Here is a 20,783-nt window from a genome sequence, read left to right on the forward strand (position 1 = left end):
TTGTGCTGGGTCCCTGCGCTAAAGCAGCACTCCTGCGAGATAGAGATCGAACCGTGATTCGTAAACTCTATCCCAGAGGTGCCACCCGTATCTCCACTGTGCAGTCGCATCAGTAATGCCAGATTTCATCCCTCCCAGCACCATAATCACTCAGCATGGCTCTCGCTGTAATATACCAGCGTTTTGTGTTAGATGGATCCATTCCCAGACTTCCTGGCCGCTCCGAAAACACTTCCACAGCAAACAAACCACAAAAGACAAAAAAAAACTGACTTTGAGCCAAGCACGAAGTCTTTTATTTACAGTGGAAATCACACTGGGGAGGAACAGGTGCTGATCCACGCACTGACTGACGCGATATGAGCCAAGAAAATGGTTTAAAGATATCTAATCTTAATATTACATTTTTACAAGAGGGGGAAAGGCTCGTAGTAAAAAGGCAGTTGTGGGTGTTTCTCATTGAAGTCCGCTCTCGTCAGTGCGAGAGCCGTCACAAAGCAAATGATGCAAACTGATCTGCTGAACTGATTATTCAAATGTTGTGACCCCTGCTGGCCACGAGCAGGCCACGGGTGGTTTGGTTCGGAGCGAAGCAAATCAACCGTGGAGGCTGCTAATTTGAGGTGCACCGAGTGTAAAATGAGAGAAATCAGACACAAAGAACAGAAGCAGAAACAGGATCAGTATTTTTTAAACTCGACGTCGTCGGGAGGATTCATATCGACTGTTCTCTTCCCGACGTCTGTCCAGTTGGTGCTCAAAACGGTACCGCCCGACTCCATCTGTGCACAAAGACAAGACAGAACACAAAGTCACTTTTTATCAAATTTGGGATTGCGTGTTATGAAGCAAATGTTACGAATTCAACATTATGGCCAAAATCTGCAAGGTTTGTTATGGGCAGCTATAAATGTCAATAGATTTACATTATAGGAGCTGAGGCCCGAAATGCACCCTAATACGTAGAAATGTTAAAAATATCATTGTTATGGGTCTAATAACTGGACTTCTTGGTGGTGCTGCTCATATTGATTTTTGGGTCAGAGCCTCAAGTGAACGATTTGGCAGAATATGGGCTTAATCTGCTCCGCTATTAGCCAAAACGGTGTAAAATAAAAAAAACCTGTGGAACAACTTGTTTAACAGCTGTGGCACAACTGGTAAATACTTTACATTTACACAGACACTGAGTGTCAAAGTCCTATTAGTGACTCCAGTATTTAACATCCTAAACAAATGCTTTATTATCGAATGTGCCACTAATCCCAGAATACTTAACACATCACAACCCCAAACTCTATCACACAATAAGAACTATTTAGTTTTTTTCAATGGGCTCTAAGCTGCCAAAGAATGTTCAATAAACACTAAATCACACAAGTATACTTGGAAAGATGGAATCAGCCACTTTAGCCATAGAAATGTGTTCAGACACATTTATCAAGCAACAGAACTGAAAGAGAATTTGTTGCACAATACGAAAGATGTTCATGCAATGGCTTTCAATAAACTTACAGAGATCTATTAGCGTTCAAGGACATTTTTTATTTTCCTTGTAACAAATGCTTATGTGTGCAGTGAAGACACAAATACGAACGCTGTGTTTATTGACATTAGTGTGTGAAACTTACAAAAGACTTGTTCATGGCACGCTTGACCTCGTCTGTGCCATCGGTGTAGATCTGCTGGAAGAGTTTATTTAGCGCCGCGTCTCCTTCCAGTTTTTCGTTCTTCTCCTCCTCGCTGAGGTCCACCACCATTTTGTCCCATTTCTGAGTGTGGTGGGACGACGATGGGTACTGGTCTGAAAAGATGGAGAGTGTTAAAATCACTAGAAAGTGATGTGGGCTGCGGTACCCACATACAGTAGGAACCCACACATACTATGGGGGATGATACAGCCATTACTACAGAGATTTTTTTTACTGCCCGCTGCAATGAAATATTTCCCTATCAAATGGTCAAATTTTGATCCAAATGCTCGATAATACAGTAGAAAATTTGTCACTGGATTAAATGGCAGAAATTACTAAGGGAAACCTTGGATATTTCGATAAATACCGTTCTCTGGATTCTCTAATAATTTCCTGAGTGTTTGAGCTTTGTGAGACCCTCCTGTTGTTAAAGCTTCTTTAATGTTTCGTTCAAACGTAATAAAGATGATATGAAATCTGAATTGGTAGGAACATAAATAGTAGTGGTGTTAGTTTGGCTGCTCTGTTGCATTTAGATCAGCAACACAGACTACAGCTCCCATTCTGAATCATCTGCTCCAAACAGAGTGTAATCCAGACAGATTTACATAAATAAAGCAGTTCACTCGCCGCTGACATATTGAGGCCAAGAGCGGACATACTGCTCTCCATTTCCATAAAATCAGACGTTAAAGAACACTAAACACCTTGTTCGATGTTTCCCATTAGCAGGGAAGACTTTGTGACCCCCACAGTCTAGTTTTCACTGCACAGTCAAAACAAGCTGAACGAAGAAATCAATACTTTTGCTGTTTTTTTTTTTTTATCAAACCCACCAGATTAATCAAAATAAGGACTGTTTGAAGATGGGGGCGGGGCTTCTCAACAGGAGCTTAATGGCTCAGTTCAAAGTTAAGACCTACAAAACTGATGAGTTTTTTGCTGCATTTTTGTCTTGTTTTTGTTGCTTTTTATCTTACTTCTTTGTCATGTTTTCATCACGTTTTGTCACCTTCTTAGACTTGCTTTCTTGCTTTTCCAGCACATTTTCATCACTTTTTTGTTGCTCATTTGAGGCTTTTTTGTTGCTTTTTTAATCACATTTTAATCGTGGTTTTGCATGTATTTATAATCATCATTTTTGTCACTATTTTGACACTTTGATCAAGAAGCTTTTAGATTTGGGTAAAGCCAAAGTGGAGAAAATGTGCTCCGTTTCGTCAGGGGTTAAGGAGTTAATGCAGTTCTATGCCCAGAGACGAACACCCCTCCTATTGGTCAGCCTAGGTCATGCTCTGAGTGAATGACCAATGACAATGAAGTGATTTTTTTTTTAATTTTTCCCTTTAAATTTCCAAAGATACTGTGGCGGGTTGCTACTGTCCGCTTTTGAGTTAATCCGTCTGCTACATTAACACACATATTACTAATGAATCTGGTCAGTGATGTGAACGTGTGGGCTCAAATACTGACTCATAACTTTGCTATCGCACCTATCTCCTGCCTGCCGACTTTTACGGTCAGCCTAATGAAAGAGCCTCGCCGAGCTGCACTGCCCACTCTCATTTTGGTAGTGCGGCACAGACAAATGCTGGAGCCCATATTGATCTTTGTGCGTTTCGTTCCTCTCCCTCTCTCCGCAAACTCGGCCTGAGATATGAGAGCAAAGAGACAGAATAAAAAATGCTGAAGCTGTGGACTGACGGGGATTGAAGTGTTTGATGTTGGAGTCCTGTCCTTCTCCCTGCAGCGTCTCCCATCTGATGGCGTCGGCCTTCTTCATCTTGATCTCCACCTGGCACAAAGAAAAGGGAGGTTTGAATGGCTGTGTTTAACAAAACGGTGGGTCCTGTGTTGCACCGGGGACAAAAATAACGCTACCATTACAGTGACATCTTAAAGTATGGGACATCAGATCATTAGAGAAAGGCCAGAGAGAGAGAGAGAGAGAGAGGCGCTGTGCTTTCTGAGTCGCCGTCAAATCGCGGTGTTTGTGGGAGAAAAAAAAAAAAAAAAAGGAGACAGATCAGGGATATGCGGGGGCACAACTCAATCTCTGAGCTCCCTGACAGACATACTGCGCTAACGAGATGCCTGTCAGCCGAGGGCCAGTGCAAGACGGGCAAGCAGGAGGGGTGCGAGGGAGGAGTGTGGCGCCTAATTCCACACAGCACCAACTGATCTAAATCATTACATCGGGACGACAAGGCAGAAGCAACAATGAGCACAGAAAGGGAGGGAGAGAGAGAGAGGGGGAGAGGGAGAGAGGACACAGGCTTTTAACACTGAGCTATAGTGACAGGGCACATACCAGGCACACGCACGACGCTTGCCATTATAGCCCCGTTCCTTTAACATGTCCAACCTGTGCGTGAGGGAGACATGCTGGTGCAATTAAGGAACATTTCTGCTCTGCTGGCCGCCGTGCGATGATTCATTTATAAGGGAGGAGGAAGAAAAGCAGAGGTAGAGGAGGGCGAGGCGGAGCGGCTAACTGACAGCGCCGAGATGCAAGCAGATTGAAGGAAATGAGACAGTGTGATTGCCTCAACCTTCTCCAACCTTCCGCCGCTGATAGATCACTTTGGTCGGGTGTCTGTGTCAGCGGTTTTGGCCACGGCACCACCAGGCCCCGTGCGCACACCGAGGCATCTGTGCGAGAGTCTGAAATTAACTTTTGGCTCACATGCTAAGGGCCGCCGGACTAAAAAAAGAACCATCCCTGCTGAGAATACAGGTTACAGCCCGAATAATTCATGGCCATTTTTCAACCCGTGCCATGAGATCTGGATCACAGTGCCCTTAATCCTATACAGATTAACTAGCAATAGCTATAATTTAAGTTGCTCAAATAAGGCTTTCCACAATCAAATATAGTGGAAAGTGGCTTCTGTCTTTATCCAAGCATCTTGATAAATTGTTATAAAGAGTTGTGCCCAACACTTTTTCTGACAGCTGTATCTTGTTCCTGCAAACAGATGTTCCCTTCAACTCTCTTTCAAAGGGTTTAAAACATGTTTGATCAGGAGTTACAAAGGCAGCAGCCAGCCTCAGATGTTCACACCATTTGGGATACCGAGATGTGTTTGATTTCTGTTAGTGTACACTAAATTATAACAGGTGCTTTTTCATTATTGTATTAGATAATTGGCCTTTGACACGCCATGTTTTATTTCTCCATAATTTAATAAACCTCACTTATAAATGATTAATAACAAGATAAACAGATTCGCCTGAACTACAAACAGCCTAATTAAACTAGGCTGCAAAAGAAAAAAAGTGTCTTTTTAGAAACCAACAAAAACAAGTCAGTGAACTTTTTGGTAAACTTCACTCCTCGAAAAAAAGGCTGTCCTACCATGCAAATAACAGCAGAATTTTTGTGAGGACTGATAGAAAAAAAGGAAATAGGAATTAAATATAATGAAAAACAATTAACCATCAGTTTCAAGCCTTTCCATCAAACTACACAACTTCCAAAGGTTTGCTTTAGTCGAGGATAAATCTACAGAAGCCTGTCTCTGTGCAGGTGACATGAGTCCTCTGGAGCTCTGTGCAGCAGAGCTGAAGTGGTTTGAGCCCGTGAGAGTGCGCATGCTCGCTGCCCATGCAACATTAATCTACTGCCACATCTGTGTTTCCTGGGACATGTTAAGGGGACGTGGCAGGCTACTGCTGTGTGTGTGTGACAGAGCTCCCTGGCCCATAAAGAGATGTGACAGCACAGCCACATACAGGGCCCACCACCTCCGGACCCCAGGGGCCGGACATTGTCCTATGGACTTCACATGGTATTTACAGAGGTCCACTGAGGTCCCCCCTGTTGCTTGTCACATGTGTGGAGCCTTCGCCACTCATCCTCCCTGTCACGACCTCATCCTGCTTCTCTTGCCTTTTGCTTCCACTTCCACATTCGTTTTCTGAATATTTCAAAACAAACTCGCCTCAAAGACATATAAATGCTATAAATATAAACATTCAGCTACACTGACAGGCATGGAAATTAAAGAGCGCAGACGCCACTTTAGCTCTTTCCCGAAAGAGAGGAGTTTGGAGTGAATGAAGCAGCCAGTGTGAATCAGGAGCGGATGTGTGTCAGCCGTCGCCTCTGATCAAATACACTGGTGTGTAATTGGCTCCCTGTCGCCACGGTGACCCCTGCGGTTGGATCGGGGGACAGTAGGAGGGCGCCCTGATGATAACGCACAGACACGAACTGAAAATAGTTTATGTTAATGGCACAAGAGTGTTGAAAGATTACGGCGCGTCACATGCCCGGCTAAGCTTCCCCTGCCAAGTTGTCTTTAAGAACGCGAGGAGATGAAGCGTAAACAGAGCAGAGTGCGGGGCTCCGAGCTGCGAGGGCATGTGTTTTTTTAAAGGCTCATTAGGGAAGCATGCCAATCTGGAGAAAGTTGATTTGCTGATGCTGTTGTTCATTGGATGTTTTCCCCCCAGTGGCTGCTTGGCTCCAGAAAAAATAAATGCCTCCAAAATATTTAATTGAGTGAAGCCCCAGTAGAGCTTGCCAGTTTGTTGGCATTTCCCACGATGTCAATTGAGTGACAATTTCACCTGAAGCTACACGCTCAGGCATATAATTATGACCACCTACATAGCACTGGTGACCATAATGGAGTGACTGTGACCACCTGCAGGCCTTTGCAACAAACAGCTAAAAGGGGAAAGAAATGTTTAACTGTGTTAAAGTGTAGTTTTTCTGCTTGCATTTAAAGCAGTACTAACTCATGCCCCTAGAGGCCATAAGCGCCCCTGCAGGTGTTGTAGCATGTTGCGTTTTTTTCTCATTAATTGTCCATGAGTGAAATACTACGCTGACAGAAAAGACAAAGGGCGAGAGTAATATTGTACATCCAATTACACAATGGAGATCATTTTTTTCACACAAACTTGGCTGTAAACACTGTTTAAGTAGCGCTAGCCCACAGTTAGCTTTGCCCGTTAGCCTGTTAGCTTTTTCTTCATGATTCTATTAGTGTGTATTGGGGCCAGAGACACCAGGGGGAGGTGAAAGACCCCCCAATCTTTCCATTAACACTTGTATTACCCCCAGAGGGACTATGGAAAGGATTTATTAAAGTAAACAAGTTACTTGCTTTAATCTTTGATTCCTATGTTGAACCAATTTTGCACCATTATGGAAACGCCTTTACACAAACAGCAGCCATTACAATTTACTCAATGTTACATTTTAGAGCTCTAGATATTACTCCATACTTTTCAACTTATTGCTCCAAGAGTTTGAGAGGAGCGCAAAGTAAATCCTGTATGTTTTATATATGAAGAAGAACTGACGGTAAAACTGACTTATCTTGCCCCTAAGAAATCAACTTGTCCCATCTCCAAGGAGGTGCCGTGCCAAGATCGATTGTTCCTCACCTGCTCATAATGATGTGGCCGATGGGTGTATTTTGAAGTTGAGAGTTTAGGTCAGCCTCGTGTTGGTCAGGGCCATGCGTGCCCTCGGAGCCCGCTGGCCCAGGGAACAGTGTGCTCTTTGTGGGAGCGTTAACGGTCTGTGAGCTCCTGGAGGAAGGTGAGTGTGTTTTCAATGAATGAAAGACAGAAACGACCCGCGGCAGGTAGGTGTTTTTGAGGAGGCACAAAGCACAGCAGCCCGGGAAGAAGAAACAGGAAGTTGGATTAAGAAAAACAAACTGCTGAAAGATGAGTGGGACCAACAGGAGCACTGGCCTCTCGAAGACTGAGCTCTGTTTAAGCTGCAGCCCACGTGCACCTCTGGTATGCAGTGTCTGCTGTTGCCATGGAAAAATAAGAAAGTGAGAGTGTTTTCTTTGTAAGGAGGGGCAGTCGGTCGAAATGAAGTACTCTGACCCAGTGGAGCCAGTTAGCCGCTAAGATCAATAAAGTCACAACAAAATATGCCAACGTCTTTCTTTACGCTTTGCCTCTCGAACATTTTACACCCACTCTTCCAATAGTGTCAAATTCTCCAAACTTTACTAAACAAAGAATAAAAGTTAAGCTACATCGGATTCTTTGCATTTTCACCGTATACAATGTTTTTTTCTGCAGCATATTATATAGAAAGACTTTGGATGAAAGCTTGCGTCAATGAGGTATGAGACAACAAAGCTATGTTCTAATTGGATATAACTTATGTAACTTGCTACATTTTATAGCATCTTGTTCAAGTATCTCCCACTGGCAAATGACATTAGCATGCATTGTTTAAATAGTAGGAAATACAAAGGCTCCATTGAAATCATACATTTTCAAATAGAACTGATCACAGAACTCTTTTATTTTAAAGGAAGTATCTTAGTCCAGGAGAAAAGACATTTAAAGTTTAGCTACAGCCGATTAAATTAAAGCTAATGGCAAATTTCATTTTCAGGAAAAGTAATGGGCAAAGTTTTCTTCCAAAAACTTTAATCAAAATCCCAATCTCAACTTTAGTGACTATCAATAATTGTCATGGGAATTTTTAATCGTCAGGTTTACTGCCAATTCTGTGGCAGTAACGGCACTTCCAGCACACGGTTTGGAAGAGTGCAGTCAGTGTAAGATTTTTGTGTGTTACATGATACAGGAGTGGAAAGCATTTTAGTTTTTGAGCATATGACACATGAGACACAATTAAAACATAGTTAAAACGATTATATTCAAGATTTTGCTAACGATTGTACCCATCATTCTTTAGTTTGGCCATTTTTGTGATGTTTATAGTTTTACTTCCTTATTGGACACCGACAGGAAGTGACATAGAAGAAGGTAAACCTTTTTTTTAACTGTTGCTGTGCCAACCCTGTTAAGTCTATGGGAAATGAGTCAAACTGCTCTGGAATGTTGACTTCTTCCATGTCACTTCCTGTCTGCAGCTTAAAAATTCAAATAAAAATAACCTTTCTGCCCAACATTTCTTGATTAAAATTGGTGCTTCACTGAAATAAAGTGATAATTGACTCTGTGCATAAGCACCATCTCAGTCATTAGTTCAGCAGTTCATTAATTCAACTTTCTTTCTGCCTAACTATTAACAGACAAAACACTTAAAATGTGTGCAATTAATTATTTTCTTGTAATGTTACAAGTACCTAAACTAATTAATGAGACGAGCTGTGTGCTTTTATTTTGGCGTGCTGGATCAAATCAGGAAGTCACTTCTTGGGCGGTGTTGTTACGATTTGAAGTTATGCACAGAGTCAATTATGCAACTGATGAACTTGCAACATATGTTGTCCTAAATAAGTAATATTTTCAAAAGCATTAAAACTATGCACATAGGTCACAGCCTATATATAGGCCAGTGTGAGGTCTCCTTCAAATGCTATAAAACTAATCTAAACAAATCTTTTTCCTCGTATTGTTGGCATTTTTTTTTGCGTTTTTGTAATATTTTTTTCTACATTTTCATCGCTTTGTGTCACTTTTCTCTTACTTTTTTGTGGCTTTCTTTTTTGCATTTGCCGTTACATTTTTGTCACTTTTCCGGTAAGATTTTTTTCCCCTCTTCTTGCCTTTTCATCCTTTTTTTCCTCTCATTATTGTTGCTATTTTGACTTATTGTTCTTGTTTTTATCTAATCGGAAAAGCTGTGTTTTTATTTGTTTTTAATATCAAAATGAACGTTGAATTATAACCCACTATGGTTTTAAAATTTGCCATCACATTATCACATAGAGAAATTGGTATTTGTCCGTCTTGCTACAGCCAGAGTTACACACAAAAACAGTCATCCTTACTTGACTATCAAAGCTTAATAGACTGATTTTTTTTCTTAAAACGGTCACAATGGAGTAAATGTAATGATTTGTGTAGTTGCTCAGAGCCAATGCGAGTGAGAGGTCGTCCATCTCCATCCAAGCGAGTTGCCAGGATGCGCAGAGAGACTACAGTTTTATGGTACAGTATCGACAAGCCCAGGCTGATCAATGCTCTGAAAAATTAATTCGCGCCCTGAAAATATACTTGAGAAACACCGCCTTGATCCACAGCCTCAAACCGGACAGAGGTCTAAACCCTGAATCAGCAGGCATTCAGACAGTGCTCATTAGCCCACTTCATTTATAATAGGCACTAATTGGCGTATAGTTAAAGTGCCCTTCCTACTCGTTAGGCCTATAATCACCTTAAACAGCGCCTAAGAAACTCGGGGAGCTAATAAATGAGCGCGGGTGCGTAGGCGGAGGATTTGTGCATATGTGTGAATATCCAGTTCGCTCCTCTGGTGAACTTTTCCACACAAAATGCGACTAGAGATTAGGCTTTCCCCATTTCTCGGTGCAGCTGCAGTTGGCTTTACCAGCATTAAGGCATTACAGGTAGTGACAGCCCGCTTTACAGAGCCTTGAATTATTGAGGAGATTAAGACTTTAATCTGGGAGTGCTAACTAAGTGATGATCTGTAGCATCTTAGCACACCAGGCTTTTAAACGCATCTCATGACTGATGCATTTTTCACAATGTCGCATGAATAAATTTATGATTAGCTGATGATAAAACAGTCAACTAGCATTTTATCTGGCACTTCAGGAACGTATGGGAAGTGTATTTTTTAATCCCATATGGTGGAGAGTCCTGTCTGTCTCCGCTATCAGACATTACTACGTCATATATTCTTTATGGCGGCATAAAAGATGTTCCCTGACACGTTTAATAGTCTGCTTTTTTACTGTTGACAATAAAGGCTATGATGGCAAGGCTACATACATTGTTAAAACACGGTCCGGGGAAAATTCAAGGTCTTTTATTGACTTTCAAAAACTTCACTGTTGTCTTTCCATGACAAAAAATTTGCATCTTGTTCCACGGCTTATGTTTTCAGCTCTGCAAGGTGGATGTAAACGACAATGTTGTTTGTGGTTACAGGTCATCTCAAACAAAGGGCTTGTGTTTCTAAACGTAGACTATAACTTTTTGTGCTTGGTAAGAGCGCCCTGTGAGATCTTGGCGCATTAAGTGGGCTGTAAGTGGACAGTTGCTTTTGTTTGGGTCGCGTTAACAAAATTATAGATGAGTGCAGACCGGCAACACATCGGGACCAGCTGTACATCTGTTTGTCTCGGGACACCGGACACGGACAGTGTTTAATTCAAATACTTACTTTGACCTTTAGTGCTTATAAAAGCCCGTAATGCTTAAAGAGACTAGATGCAAGTTGGCCATTTTATGCTCACTACTGCCACCTCAGGTCTTACACGTAACTGCACCTTCTATATAAAGCTTGTGCAAGACGGCACTTCGGACTCGAAGTAACAACATTTCGAGTGACAGTGCAGGATTTTAGAGGCAGTTGTGGCGAACAGGAAACAGAAAATACTAAGTTTTAACATGTTTAAACTCCGTATAGTCCTTTTAAGGAAGAACATGAGGCAGCGCGATATAAACAAGGAAAAGAATGTAAAGGCTGCCAAAGAAGAGCAGCGCTCTTCTTCTTTAATAAGCGACCCCTCTCACCAGTGGCAAAGTCAAATAGCACTGCAACTGCAAGATGACGTGTTTCTATTATCGTGTTTGGAGCAGTGCTGTCCTTGCACCAGTCGGAAGATCTGGCTAATAAAAAACTGATATTTAAAGATTATACATGCATTTTTGTATGAACTCTAAATATTGAGTTGAAGTTCATACAAAAATCCACAATCCAAACAGCAATAGCAGATATATTTTATGTGACTCCCAACAACAGGGCTACACAACCTTTTGTCAATGGCATGGCAAATATTCAATTTATTTTCTCATATTTAAGGAAAACATATCTGTTTTATTGGTTCATGAACAAAGACAAGACAGTCTTTTTAAATAAAACTCAGCTTAAACAAAAATGCTGCCACAGAATTCACCACAGACCTGACAATTAAAAGGTCATAGATTGAGATTAACCAGACTTAAAAATTTGATTTTGTTGAAAAACTATCTCTTATCCCAGATCAATCAATCAATCAATCAATCAATCAATCAATCAATCAATCAATCAATCAATCAATCAATCAATCAATCAATCAATCAATCAATCAATCAAAACGATAGGGTGATTAATTTTCGTGTTACCTAATATACCAAGACATTTGTACCAACAAACAAAGTCAATACTGTGTCCTTAAATAAAGATACATTGCACTACTGACATTGTGTGACACCCCAAAAGAAAACAACAACGAGAGGTGATATTTATATGTTGACGCTGGTGAATGTGGCTCAGAGCTGTGCAAAATCAAGCCCTATTTTGACACAGCTTTTACAAAACAATGGTCAATTTAACACAAGCAGTCCTCCTAAAAGCATGTCCATTTCTGCTTCATGAACCAGTGTGTTGGGCCAAAAAAACAACGCTACAAAAGTCAAAGATGTTACCAAGTGCAAAATGTCACACTTGTAATTTCTATTCTTAGCTTTGATGAGCAGGTTGCGTTCATGTCATGTGTCATCATAGCGTTGTAAAGAGTGTACGCTTTAATAAGTGGAGGACAGGACAGGTTTCAGTGCTGCATTTAACACTCAAAATGCAAATGCTTCGACCTCGTTATTCCCGAATATCTATGTAAATAGTGGGGCCAAATCACATGAAAGAAAAACTGGCACAAAACTGGTTTAGTCAAATGAGGCAGGGCTCAAGGAACGTGGTGTGAAACCAAAACAGCTAAAGAGCGGATGTAAGACGCTACTGTACCTTGGTGGAGAGGATCTTGAAGCTGCTCTGTTGTGGGACGATTGGGTGCAAGAGGTGAAGATCGAGGTGGTAGTTGTCCCCTGAAGTCAGACGTACTGCGGCCGAGAGCTGAGGAGACAGACAGAGACAAGCTACAGCTTCCAGCAAAGACCTTTCATTGCGAGTTATAGCCCAGCAGCAATCAATAACCCTTGTTGTAGTCCTAGTGTATTCAAGAACACACGAGTAAGAGGAAGTCTGCAAAATGAGAAAATACAACACTAAACTAGAATATGTGTTTTGGTTAAGTACTGGGACTGAGGACATGTCTTGTTAAATGTTTTATTGAGGGTGAGGCAAGATCTTTTTCTTTCACTGTTTAGTAGCTGTGTTCAGGACAGGTGCTGAGATGTTGTATGCCCTATGTTACTATTCAACTTTGACTTGTTATTATTTTAAGGTCAATTTTAATGCCCAAAAGCAGCAAATTGCAAGGAGTGTATATATATATATATTTAGGTAATGTAAAGTGTTCTGCAAAACAATCCATCTCCATTGGGATTGATCATGTATAAAATCTATTTACTCAGTAGTTTAGGACTCTGATTCTTGCATTAGTTTAGGAGTTTACAGTCTTCTATTGATGACATTTGTTTGAAATGTGCACTTGAACTTGCAAGCTTAACTTTAGATTGTGGAATGTATTGTGTCCAGAACTTGGTAAGTATTAGCTATGGGGTTTATTCACTGACATTAAATATTACTGTAATTCTACTTTCAACACATGTAACTGAAGGATTTTACAGATTGATGATTTCTTTGACAGCAGAGAAAATCCAAGAATGTGATACACTATGAAGAAAGACAAAACAGACAAGGAGGTGTCAGCACGTCTGTGAGAATAATCATCTGATCTGGCTGCAGTGACAGCTGAGAGTAAGCTGGCGCTGTCCCCTTGAGCCACAAAGGGAATGATGGGGCGGGTCAGACAGCTCCTAACAGCCTGTCAGTCAGCAGCACACTGGACGCCTCGCTGCTTCTACAGAGACCAATGGGTTCAGCTCTGACCCACAATTCTCACAACTGAGTTGGGAATACTAAAGCTCTGTCCCAGAACTCACACTTCAGCATCTGGTCTCTTTACATTTCGTAACAACGCTCTGTGCAATGTTTGTTTCTGAAGATAAACACCTCCTTGGGCTCACAAACAGCATTCGAATAAAAATGGACTTTGTGGCTTGGATACAGTGAAATAAGTTGATTAGGGATAAAAGCATAGAAAGTTAAGTTGCTTTCAGGCAATTCCACAAAACTATCAAAGACTTAAAATTCATTTGCAGAAAGTGCTGCAGTGTCTGTGGATATACAGCAGCTGCAGAAAATGAGTGAAACCAGCGCCTTTCATCTTTAATTTCTTTTGTATACACTGACCTAGTAAAAAATACATGAACTTATCTGCGCCTCGCACCAGAGAGGCGAACAAATAAATGTGAGATTCAGAGACACAGTGTGAGCGATTCCCTTTAAACGGGGCAAACTCAGTTTGTTATTCTATTAGTAAAGACAAAGCGGGTCCCTTGGGTGCCCTGCAGTTACCCCTCAGAGATCGGTGGAGAAAAGTGGAAAAAGAAAGTAAGAATGAAAAAGAAAGAAAACTGTTGTCCCTGGGGCTCAGGCTGATCTTAGATCAGTGATGGCGTCTATCTACAGACAATTAGGAGGTTGGAGAATCTGGGGAGGGTAAATTGTTCTTAGATCTGTACTTTGGGGGCAATGTTAACAAGGCACCACTGGAGGCATAGTTGGTCCACAGGGATAGGGTGTGTGTGCGAGACCCGTCTAATGGGCCCCCCTGAGGAAACACCAAGAGCCAACCCATCTCTGCTTCAGAGAAAAAACAGCTCAGTGCATTTCACAATCTCTCAGAGTCACACTACTGCGCTTAAGAGTTTGTACCTCTCTCTCCTTGAAGCTGACACAGACACCATCTTGGGGAACGTTTTTCACCATGACTGTGACAATGACTTGAGATTCTGTTTGGTACCAATCGTGTCTGAAAAAGATACAGGAACGTATAAGAATACTTCGACAGGCCTCAGCTTGTTGTATATTTTTATCAGTGAAACAGAGCTCATACTGGTATTGTCTGAGAGCCCATGACAATTAAAGGGGTGTTTACAGAGGTTTACAGTTTTGTGACCAGAAATATTAAAGCATGCCTCATAGCATGAACCCTGACTGCTTCATGCTACTGTACTTACTTTACTACAGGAGCCGCTGGCAGCTGCTGAGACATCCATGAGGTGAAATGGTGGAGGATAAATAATATGTAGGAAGATAAAACAAGACAGATGAGAAGAGACTTGGTTAGGCTTGACTCTCTTGAAGCAGGTGCACCTTTAAAGTGTGCTGTTGCTGAGAACAACAGCTCCCCCTAGTGGCCACAGAATAAAACTCACCTTGGGTACGTTGCCGTTATGCTTTTCCTCTGTGAACAAAGAGAGAGAGAGAGCAGACCCATGAATCAAGCAGGTGCAAGGGTTCTAGAGAAGTGATGAACTTTGAAATATGGGTAAAAAAAATATGCTGTCCTGAAATGCACACATCAGTGAAATTTGAGACACACCTCTAGTCGCTGGTTTGTTTACTGGCCCATCCACGCCCATTAACAGAGAGCCTGATCACCATTTAACAGCATGCTATCATACATTATTCACAGACTTCATTACAGAAAGAGGGAGCGCGCAGACAGAAGACAGAGATGAGATGATTGGAGGCGTGTTAATGTTGTCTTAACGAGGCTGCGTTTGAAATGTGGAGGGGGAGGGGGGGTGCTCTGGGGGGATAAGGCGCTGCCTGTGTGTTCTCAAGGCAGAAATCATGACTCTACCAGCTGCTTTGTGCTGACTTCAAATTAACGCCACAGGATTCGGAGACACAACAGTTCGTCCTGGTGTGAACATGAGGGAAAAAAACTCGCATATTTCTAATTTTGGTGCAGTTTTTGTGCCTCCACAGCCTGTCCGTGCCAGTGAGCGGGTTCATAGGGGTGCACGTGCGCGGGTGTGTGTGTGTGTGTGTGTGTGTGTGTGGGGGGGGGGGGGGGGGGGGTCTCGTCAGGGGCTTCAAACATCAGTAGCGTTAACTCTGATGAATCATGCGGCCCGTGGGAGTCGGTGTGCGAGCGGGTGTGAAGCCTGTTTGTCAAAACTCGCGCTCTTGTTTATTTGATGATCCAGTGGGTCCCAGCGTGAGCGTCAGTAAATGCGCCACGCAGGCAGCCACAAAGTGTTTATTGGATGGAGTAGCTCAGTCTGACTATTTCTCAGCTGTGAGCTCAAATTTCCATCTGTTCAGGCAAAACGACAACAGTAATGTTCATATCAGTTTTTAAGAAATACAGAGCAGCTGTACTATCCTTTTAGCAAACACATCGGTCATAAAAAAAACATTACTGGACATTTGCTTCAAAAGTCAGAGAAGGTCACAGCTGCTCCTCTGCTATACAGTATAAATGTATTTTTAGTGCTGCATCAAAGACAGTTTGCTTGCATTAAAAAAGTGTACTACTCACCACCCATTTTCTCCTCACAGCGTTTGATCCAGACCTCAAAGGATTTGTCAGAAACTGTTAAAGCATAAAAAAGACACTTTATGAACTGTACTGAGAGCAGAGACTCACTGGACTCTGCACTATCCTAATCTTGTTTTATACCATAAGACTGTAATTGTCATTTCACAAGTTGTTATTCAATAAGGAAAAATGAACACTCGGGGGAAATGTATTTGTATTGTATAAACAAATCGTAAATGTTAATTAATTCAACCACCCAGTCTGGTCAAACACCATTTATGAAGAACAATAAACAAACACCTACAAGTTAAGTTACTCAAATGTTTTCCATAATTATGATTTACTGTGGTGATTCACTGCTGCACTTCTATGAAGTATACAGTATATATTCTGCAGCCTGATCTGAGAGATCGGAGCTAAGCTGACACTTTGCTGCTGACAGCAGTTGGTGGTATTGTGTGGGATGTTGTGAAGTTTGAACTTGAGGCCAGGGCCTGTACTCACCGTCGAGCTGCTGTCCCTGAGTGAAGGCTGCATGTGCCGGCTCCAGGTGGTTTAAGTGGTACTCTGCGATTCTGCTCTCAACACAAAACAAGCCACATTTGCATCCTCATGGCAGGGTTCATTTTGACAGCACATTGCATTTACTGTTTGTCTTGGTCTTTCAGAAAAATGTTGAAGTTTTACTTTTTAGTCTTGTTTGTTGACAAAATGCAGAATAAATCTATACTGTATGTCCCTTTCTATATATATATATATTTTACTAAGTAGTGATATTGTAATTCACTTACATTTTTCATTATTAGCTAATTAATTTAACTTGTATATTATATATGCTAATTTGAGACTTTTTTTATTTCATCTACTGCCATGGTATTGACAGTGATATTGATAGTTTTGTTACTGTTACACTGTCTGTACGGTTTCTGGTTGTCAACCTGCTGGATGTTAATCAATGTGCACTGTTCCACGCTAAATAAGATTAACATAAAGAAAACATTAACTCAATAAAAAGTATGATGGAAGCAGAAGCAGAGAGGCCCATTCTTGCTCTCAGGATGATCCATTTGTATGGCTTGGGGCTCTTTGGTGGAAAACTAAGAAATTAAATTGTAACTGTTTAATTGGATGTGTCTGTTAATAATAATTTAGTTTTCATTAGTTGTGAGATGTCCTGACATTTAGGCATGATTTGAATCTTTATTCAATTTTAGTCCTTGTCCAGTTTGAATCTTTTAAATTGAATTGATCACTTCATTAAATCCATACATACCCCGTTCGCATAAGAGCCTGTGGAAGATTAGGTTTTAATTGTTGAGCTTTCCTGGCATCATCAGCCGCACCTGAAATAAAAAAAATATGAATACAATCAATCAACAGGTGATGAAATGAAAAGAAATGCAGTACAGTTCATATTTTGCGTAGCCTGTAAGCTTTCTGTTCCTGATGCATTTTTCATTTTGCATCTGCCTTATTTTTCCACATATAATTCTTTCTCAAAAAGTACACTTTAATGATGAAAGATACAAACATTACATGGCGCCCTAAAGGCACAACAGGCCTGCTGTGCTTAATGCACTAAGCAAGCTTTATAGGAACTTACCTTTTACAGTGGTTTTTAACACGTTTAGACATTCAGGCCCACGTTAATGTACCCATAGGCCCCGGGGCTTAAACAGAATTGTAGCCCCCCGCCACCCCCCCCTCAGCGCAAACCCTAACGCTAACCTATAACCCTAACCCTAAATCACACAAAAACCCTAACCCTGCTACTCCTACATGTATCCCAGGTAGGGCAGGCTTCTCCAGGTAGTCAGGTACCCACATAAAGCGCATATGGTTAGTCATGCCGCAAAGTAAAGTGATTGACATGAAAAATCACACGAATCACCTTTTTTATACATTTTTTCCTTAATTCACACCCACTCAGATGGCTCCACTACACGTTCAGCTGACTCATTAATGTTAGCGATTAGAGCCATTCTATGAATGTTACTGTTTTCATGCTCACAGAGGTGGAGAGAAAAAAAAATACATGCTCAAAATTTCTTTTTTTTTTTTTTCTTGGTAGGCCCAGGCAAGCCCAGTGGTTAAGGCGGCCTTGTACACATTTGGAAACAGCAAAGCTTTATAACCAAATTTTAATATGTAATTAAAATCCCTCAATGCAACATTATGATTTAACACATCAAAGACGGTTACACCTGATTTTACACTACCTTGATACATTGTACCAAACTAAATGTAGTACAATGTGCTTTGTAACAATCAGTAATAACTATGCAATACATTACACACACAATGGAATAATGGATATTAGTACTTTGGAGGACCATAATGTAATAAGACATAAACCCTTAGAGTTAGGGCTAAAGTAAGGCTTTGTAATGTCTTATTACATTATGTTTCTCCAAACTACAAATACATATAATTCCACTGTGCATGTAGCCCATGGGTACATGTTGGCAGCATAGTGACGCAGCGGTTAGCGCTCACGCCTCACAGCTAAAAGGTCCCGGGTTCGATTCCCACCTGGACGGGGCCTTTCTGTGTGGAGTTTGCATGTTCTCCCCGTGTCTGCGTAGGTTTCCTCCGGGTACTCCGGTTTCCCCTACCACTAAAAACATGTACAATAGATTCCCCTCTGGGGCCAGGAATCCCCTGAAAAAGAGATTCTTAATCTCAGTGGGACTATCCTGGTTAAATAAAGGTCAATAAAAAAATAAAAAAATGTTACTACCCATTGTTACAAAGCACATTATATTGTACTAAATCTGGCAACATGACCATGAAAATTATGGTTTAATTGATATGAATGAATTTAAACAGAGCTAACTGTCATAATGAAGTTTTGTGTGTATGTTTTGTCTACATAATATTATTCTATTGGTAATATTTGTTTACTACGTTAAAAAGGAATAGGCCACCGTTTTTACATACTGAGATATGTTCTTACCTAACCTTAGACGTGTTAATATATCCCCGTCTGGTCTTTGTCCGTGCGCTCTGTCGCGCAAACGGAGCACATACGCAGCCTCTCCCACGTCATATAGCTCCAAAAAAGCTCACGATAGAAGCTACTAAGCACTTCCACGTGTTCCCTATTTAAATAAAGTTACGTGATGTGTTTTCATGCGAAGTGTATTTACACAGAAATGTAGCATGTTGATTTTATAAGCAGATAAAAAGGGGTACTATAAAAAGAGCAAAACGTCCGCGCAGTAACTCCTAAAGACTTTCCCCGCTCACTTCCGTCAATAGAAGCTGCGTGACTTGTAGAGAGCCTTTTACAACAAGCAGAAAATATATTTTGGGAAAGTGCTAAGCATTCCTACCTCATGGTGGAGCTCCTGAGTCCCGTGTCGTCGTCCGAGGTGAGTTGGAAATCTGTGAAACTTTACTACACTATATACTTTCTGCTTGTTATCACAGCCCGGCACGATGCACGTAAAAGGCATTGTTCACAAGTTATCGACGCTTCTTCAACTGTTCTCTGCTAGCTCTCTACAAGTCACGCAGCTTCTATTGACGGAAGTGAGCGGGGGAAGTCTTTAGGAGTTACTGCGCGGACGTTTTGCTCCTCTTATCATTACGCCTCACAATATAGTCCCCCTTTTTATTTGCTTATAAAATCGACATGTTACATTTCTGTGTAAATATACTTCGCATGAAAACACTTCACGTAACTTTATTTAAATAGGGAACACGTGGAAGAGCTTGGTAGCTTCTATCGTGAGCTTTTTTGGAGCTATGTAACATGTGGGAGAGGCTGCGTATGTGCTCCGTTTGCGTGACAGAGCGCACGGACAAAGACCAGACGGGGATATATTAACTTGGCTAAGGTTAGGTAAGAACATATCTCAGTATGTAAAAACGGTGGCCTATTCCTTTAACACTCGCCAATGTAAAGTACGTACACACACACACACACACACACACATACGCTTTTCCGGTGGTTCAGGGCCATCTGTAATTTAAACCTAATCTAATCTAAGATTTTGTATGTAAATGTTAATGTTCACCCCCATGAATACAGTTAGTGAGTGTGGTATGCAGACTTCTTACAGCTGTAGTTCTTGAGGAGTATGTGGGCATAGGCACGTTGGCAAAACCACTCAGCTGTGTTTTTCTCTTCTTGCAAGACTTCATTCAGCGCCTATACAAACGTTTAAGTACAAAGGTCGATGAGTGATAACATGAATATTTCAAACCTTATAATACAGCATTACACATACAGTATTTTCAGGTCATTTACCAAGTATGACCCTTTAGTGCAGTATACAGTAGCCCATAATGAAAGTGAAACTAATGCATCATCTCGCATTTAAAACCAAGTAATACGGAAACGATGTAATGGATGACAAAGCTCAGGTTAACTAAGGACAACGTAAGGTCGCCGTAATCAGCAAAGAGAGAAAAGAGACAGGAAATTAGCAAGTAAGGCATGTAACCATTAGCATCTCGTGTGGTACAAGCCAAGTGGGTTAGTTGTTGAACCCAAAATGCTATTAAAACGGATGGACCAACACAGTAAATGTTAAACGTAAGAAATACAACCAACAGAAAGCTGAAGGATGCGGGTCTGTTTACCTCTAGAGCTTTCTGTGGGTCTTCGTCAATGAAGCCATCTGGGAAACTGCAAAAGCGAAACACAGATCTGCCAGTTAAAAACGAGGATATGGGTTTAAGGAGAATATAAAGATGATGAGGCGGTGTGATAAACTTGCCGTTCAGTTGCCATTCCTCCGCCGTGGAGAGTAGAGGAAAGTTCTAGATGCAGTAATGCAGTGGGAAACGTGAAACAGCGGCCACTGCTACGAGCTGCGCTGTCAACATCCGGCTGCTGCCACAAGAGGAGAGAGCGTCCCTTCCGGCCGGGAGGCGC

At 41.4% G+C, this 20,783-nt stretch overlaps 1 protein-coding gene across 2 annotated transcripts; it reads right to left on the bottom strand.

Moving 5' to 3' along the window:
* Positions 1 to 393: 393 nt before the first annotated feature.
* Positions 394 to 20,745, bottom strand: sugt1 (SGT1 homolog, MIS12 kinetochore complex assembly cochaperone). 2 transcript variants are annotated; one of them, XM_079569363.1, is made up of 13 exons: positions 20,626 to 20,745; positions 20,489 to 20,534; positions 19,964 to 20,054; positions 17,172 to 17,241; positions 16,403 to 16,473; positions 15,899 to 15,952; positions 14,784 to 14,812; positions 14,586 to 14,608; positions 14,281 to 14,377; positions 12,346 to 12,453; positions 3,399 to 3,489; positions 1,632 to 1,804; positions 394 to 782 (listed from the first exon to the last, which is right to left on the bottom strand). In XM_079569363.1, the coding sequence occupies exons 1-13, from the start codon at positions 20,637 to 20,639 to the stop codon at positions 681 to 683; spliced, it is 969 nt and encodes a 322-aa protein (XP_079425489.1). In that variant the 5' UTR covers positions 20,640 to 20,745; the 3' UTR covers positions 394 to 680. The 2 variants fall into 2 exon arrangements, with proteins under 2 accessions (XP_079425489.1, XP_079425488.1); XM_079569362.1 differs by having other exon boundaries at positions 14,586 to 14,611.
* Positions 20,746 to 20,783: the final 38 nt, after the last annotated feature.

Source organism: Gobius niger (assembly GCF_951799975.1).
Source record: "Gobius niger genome assembly, chromosome: 13".
Taxonomy (NCBI): Eukaryota; Metazoa; Chordata; class Actinopteri; order Gobiiformes; family Gobiidae; genus Gobius; species Gobius niger.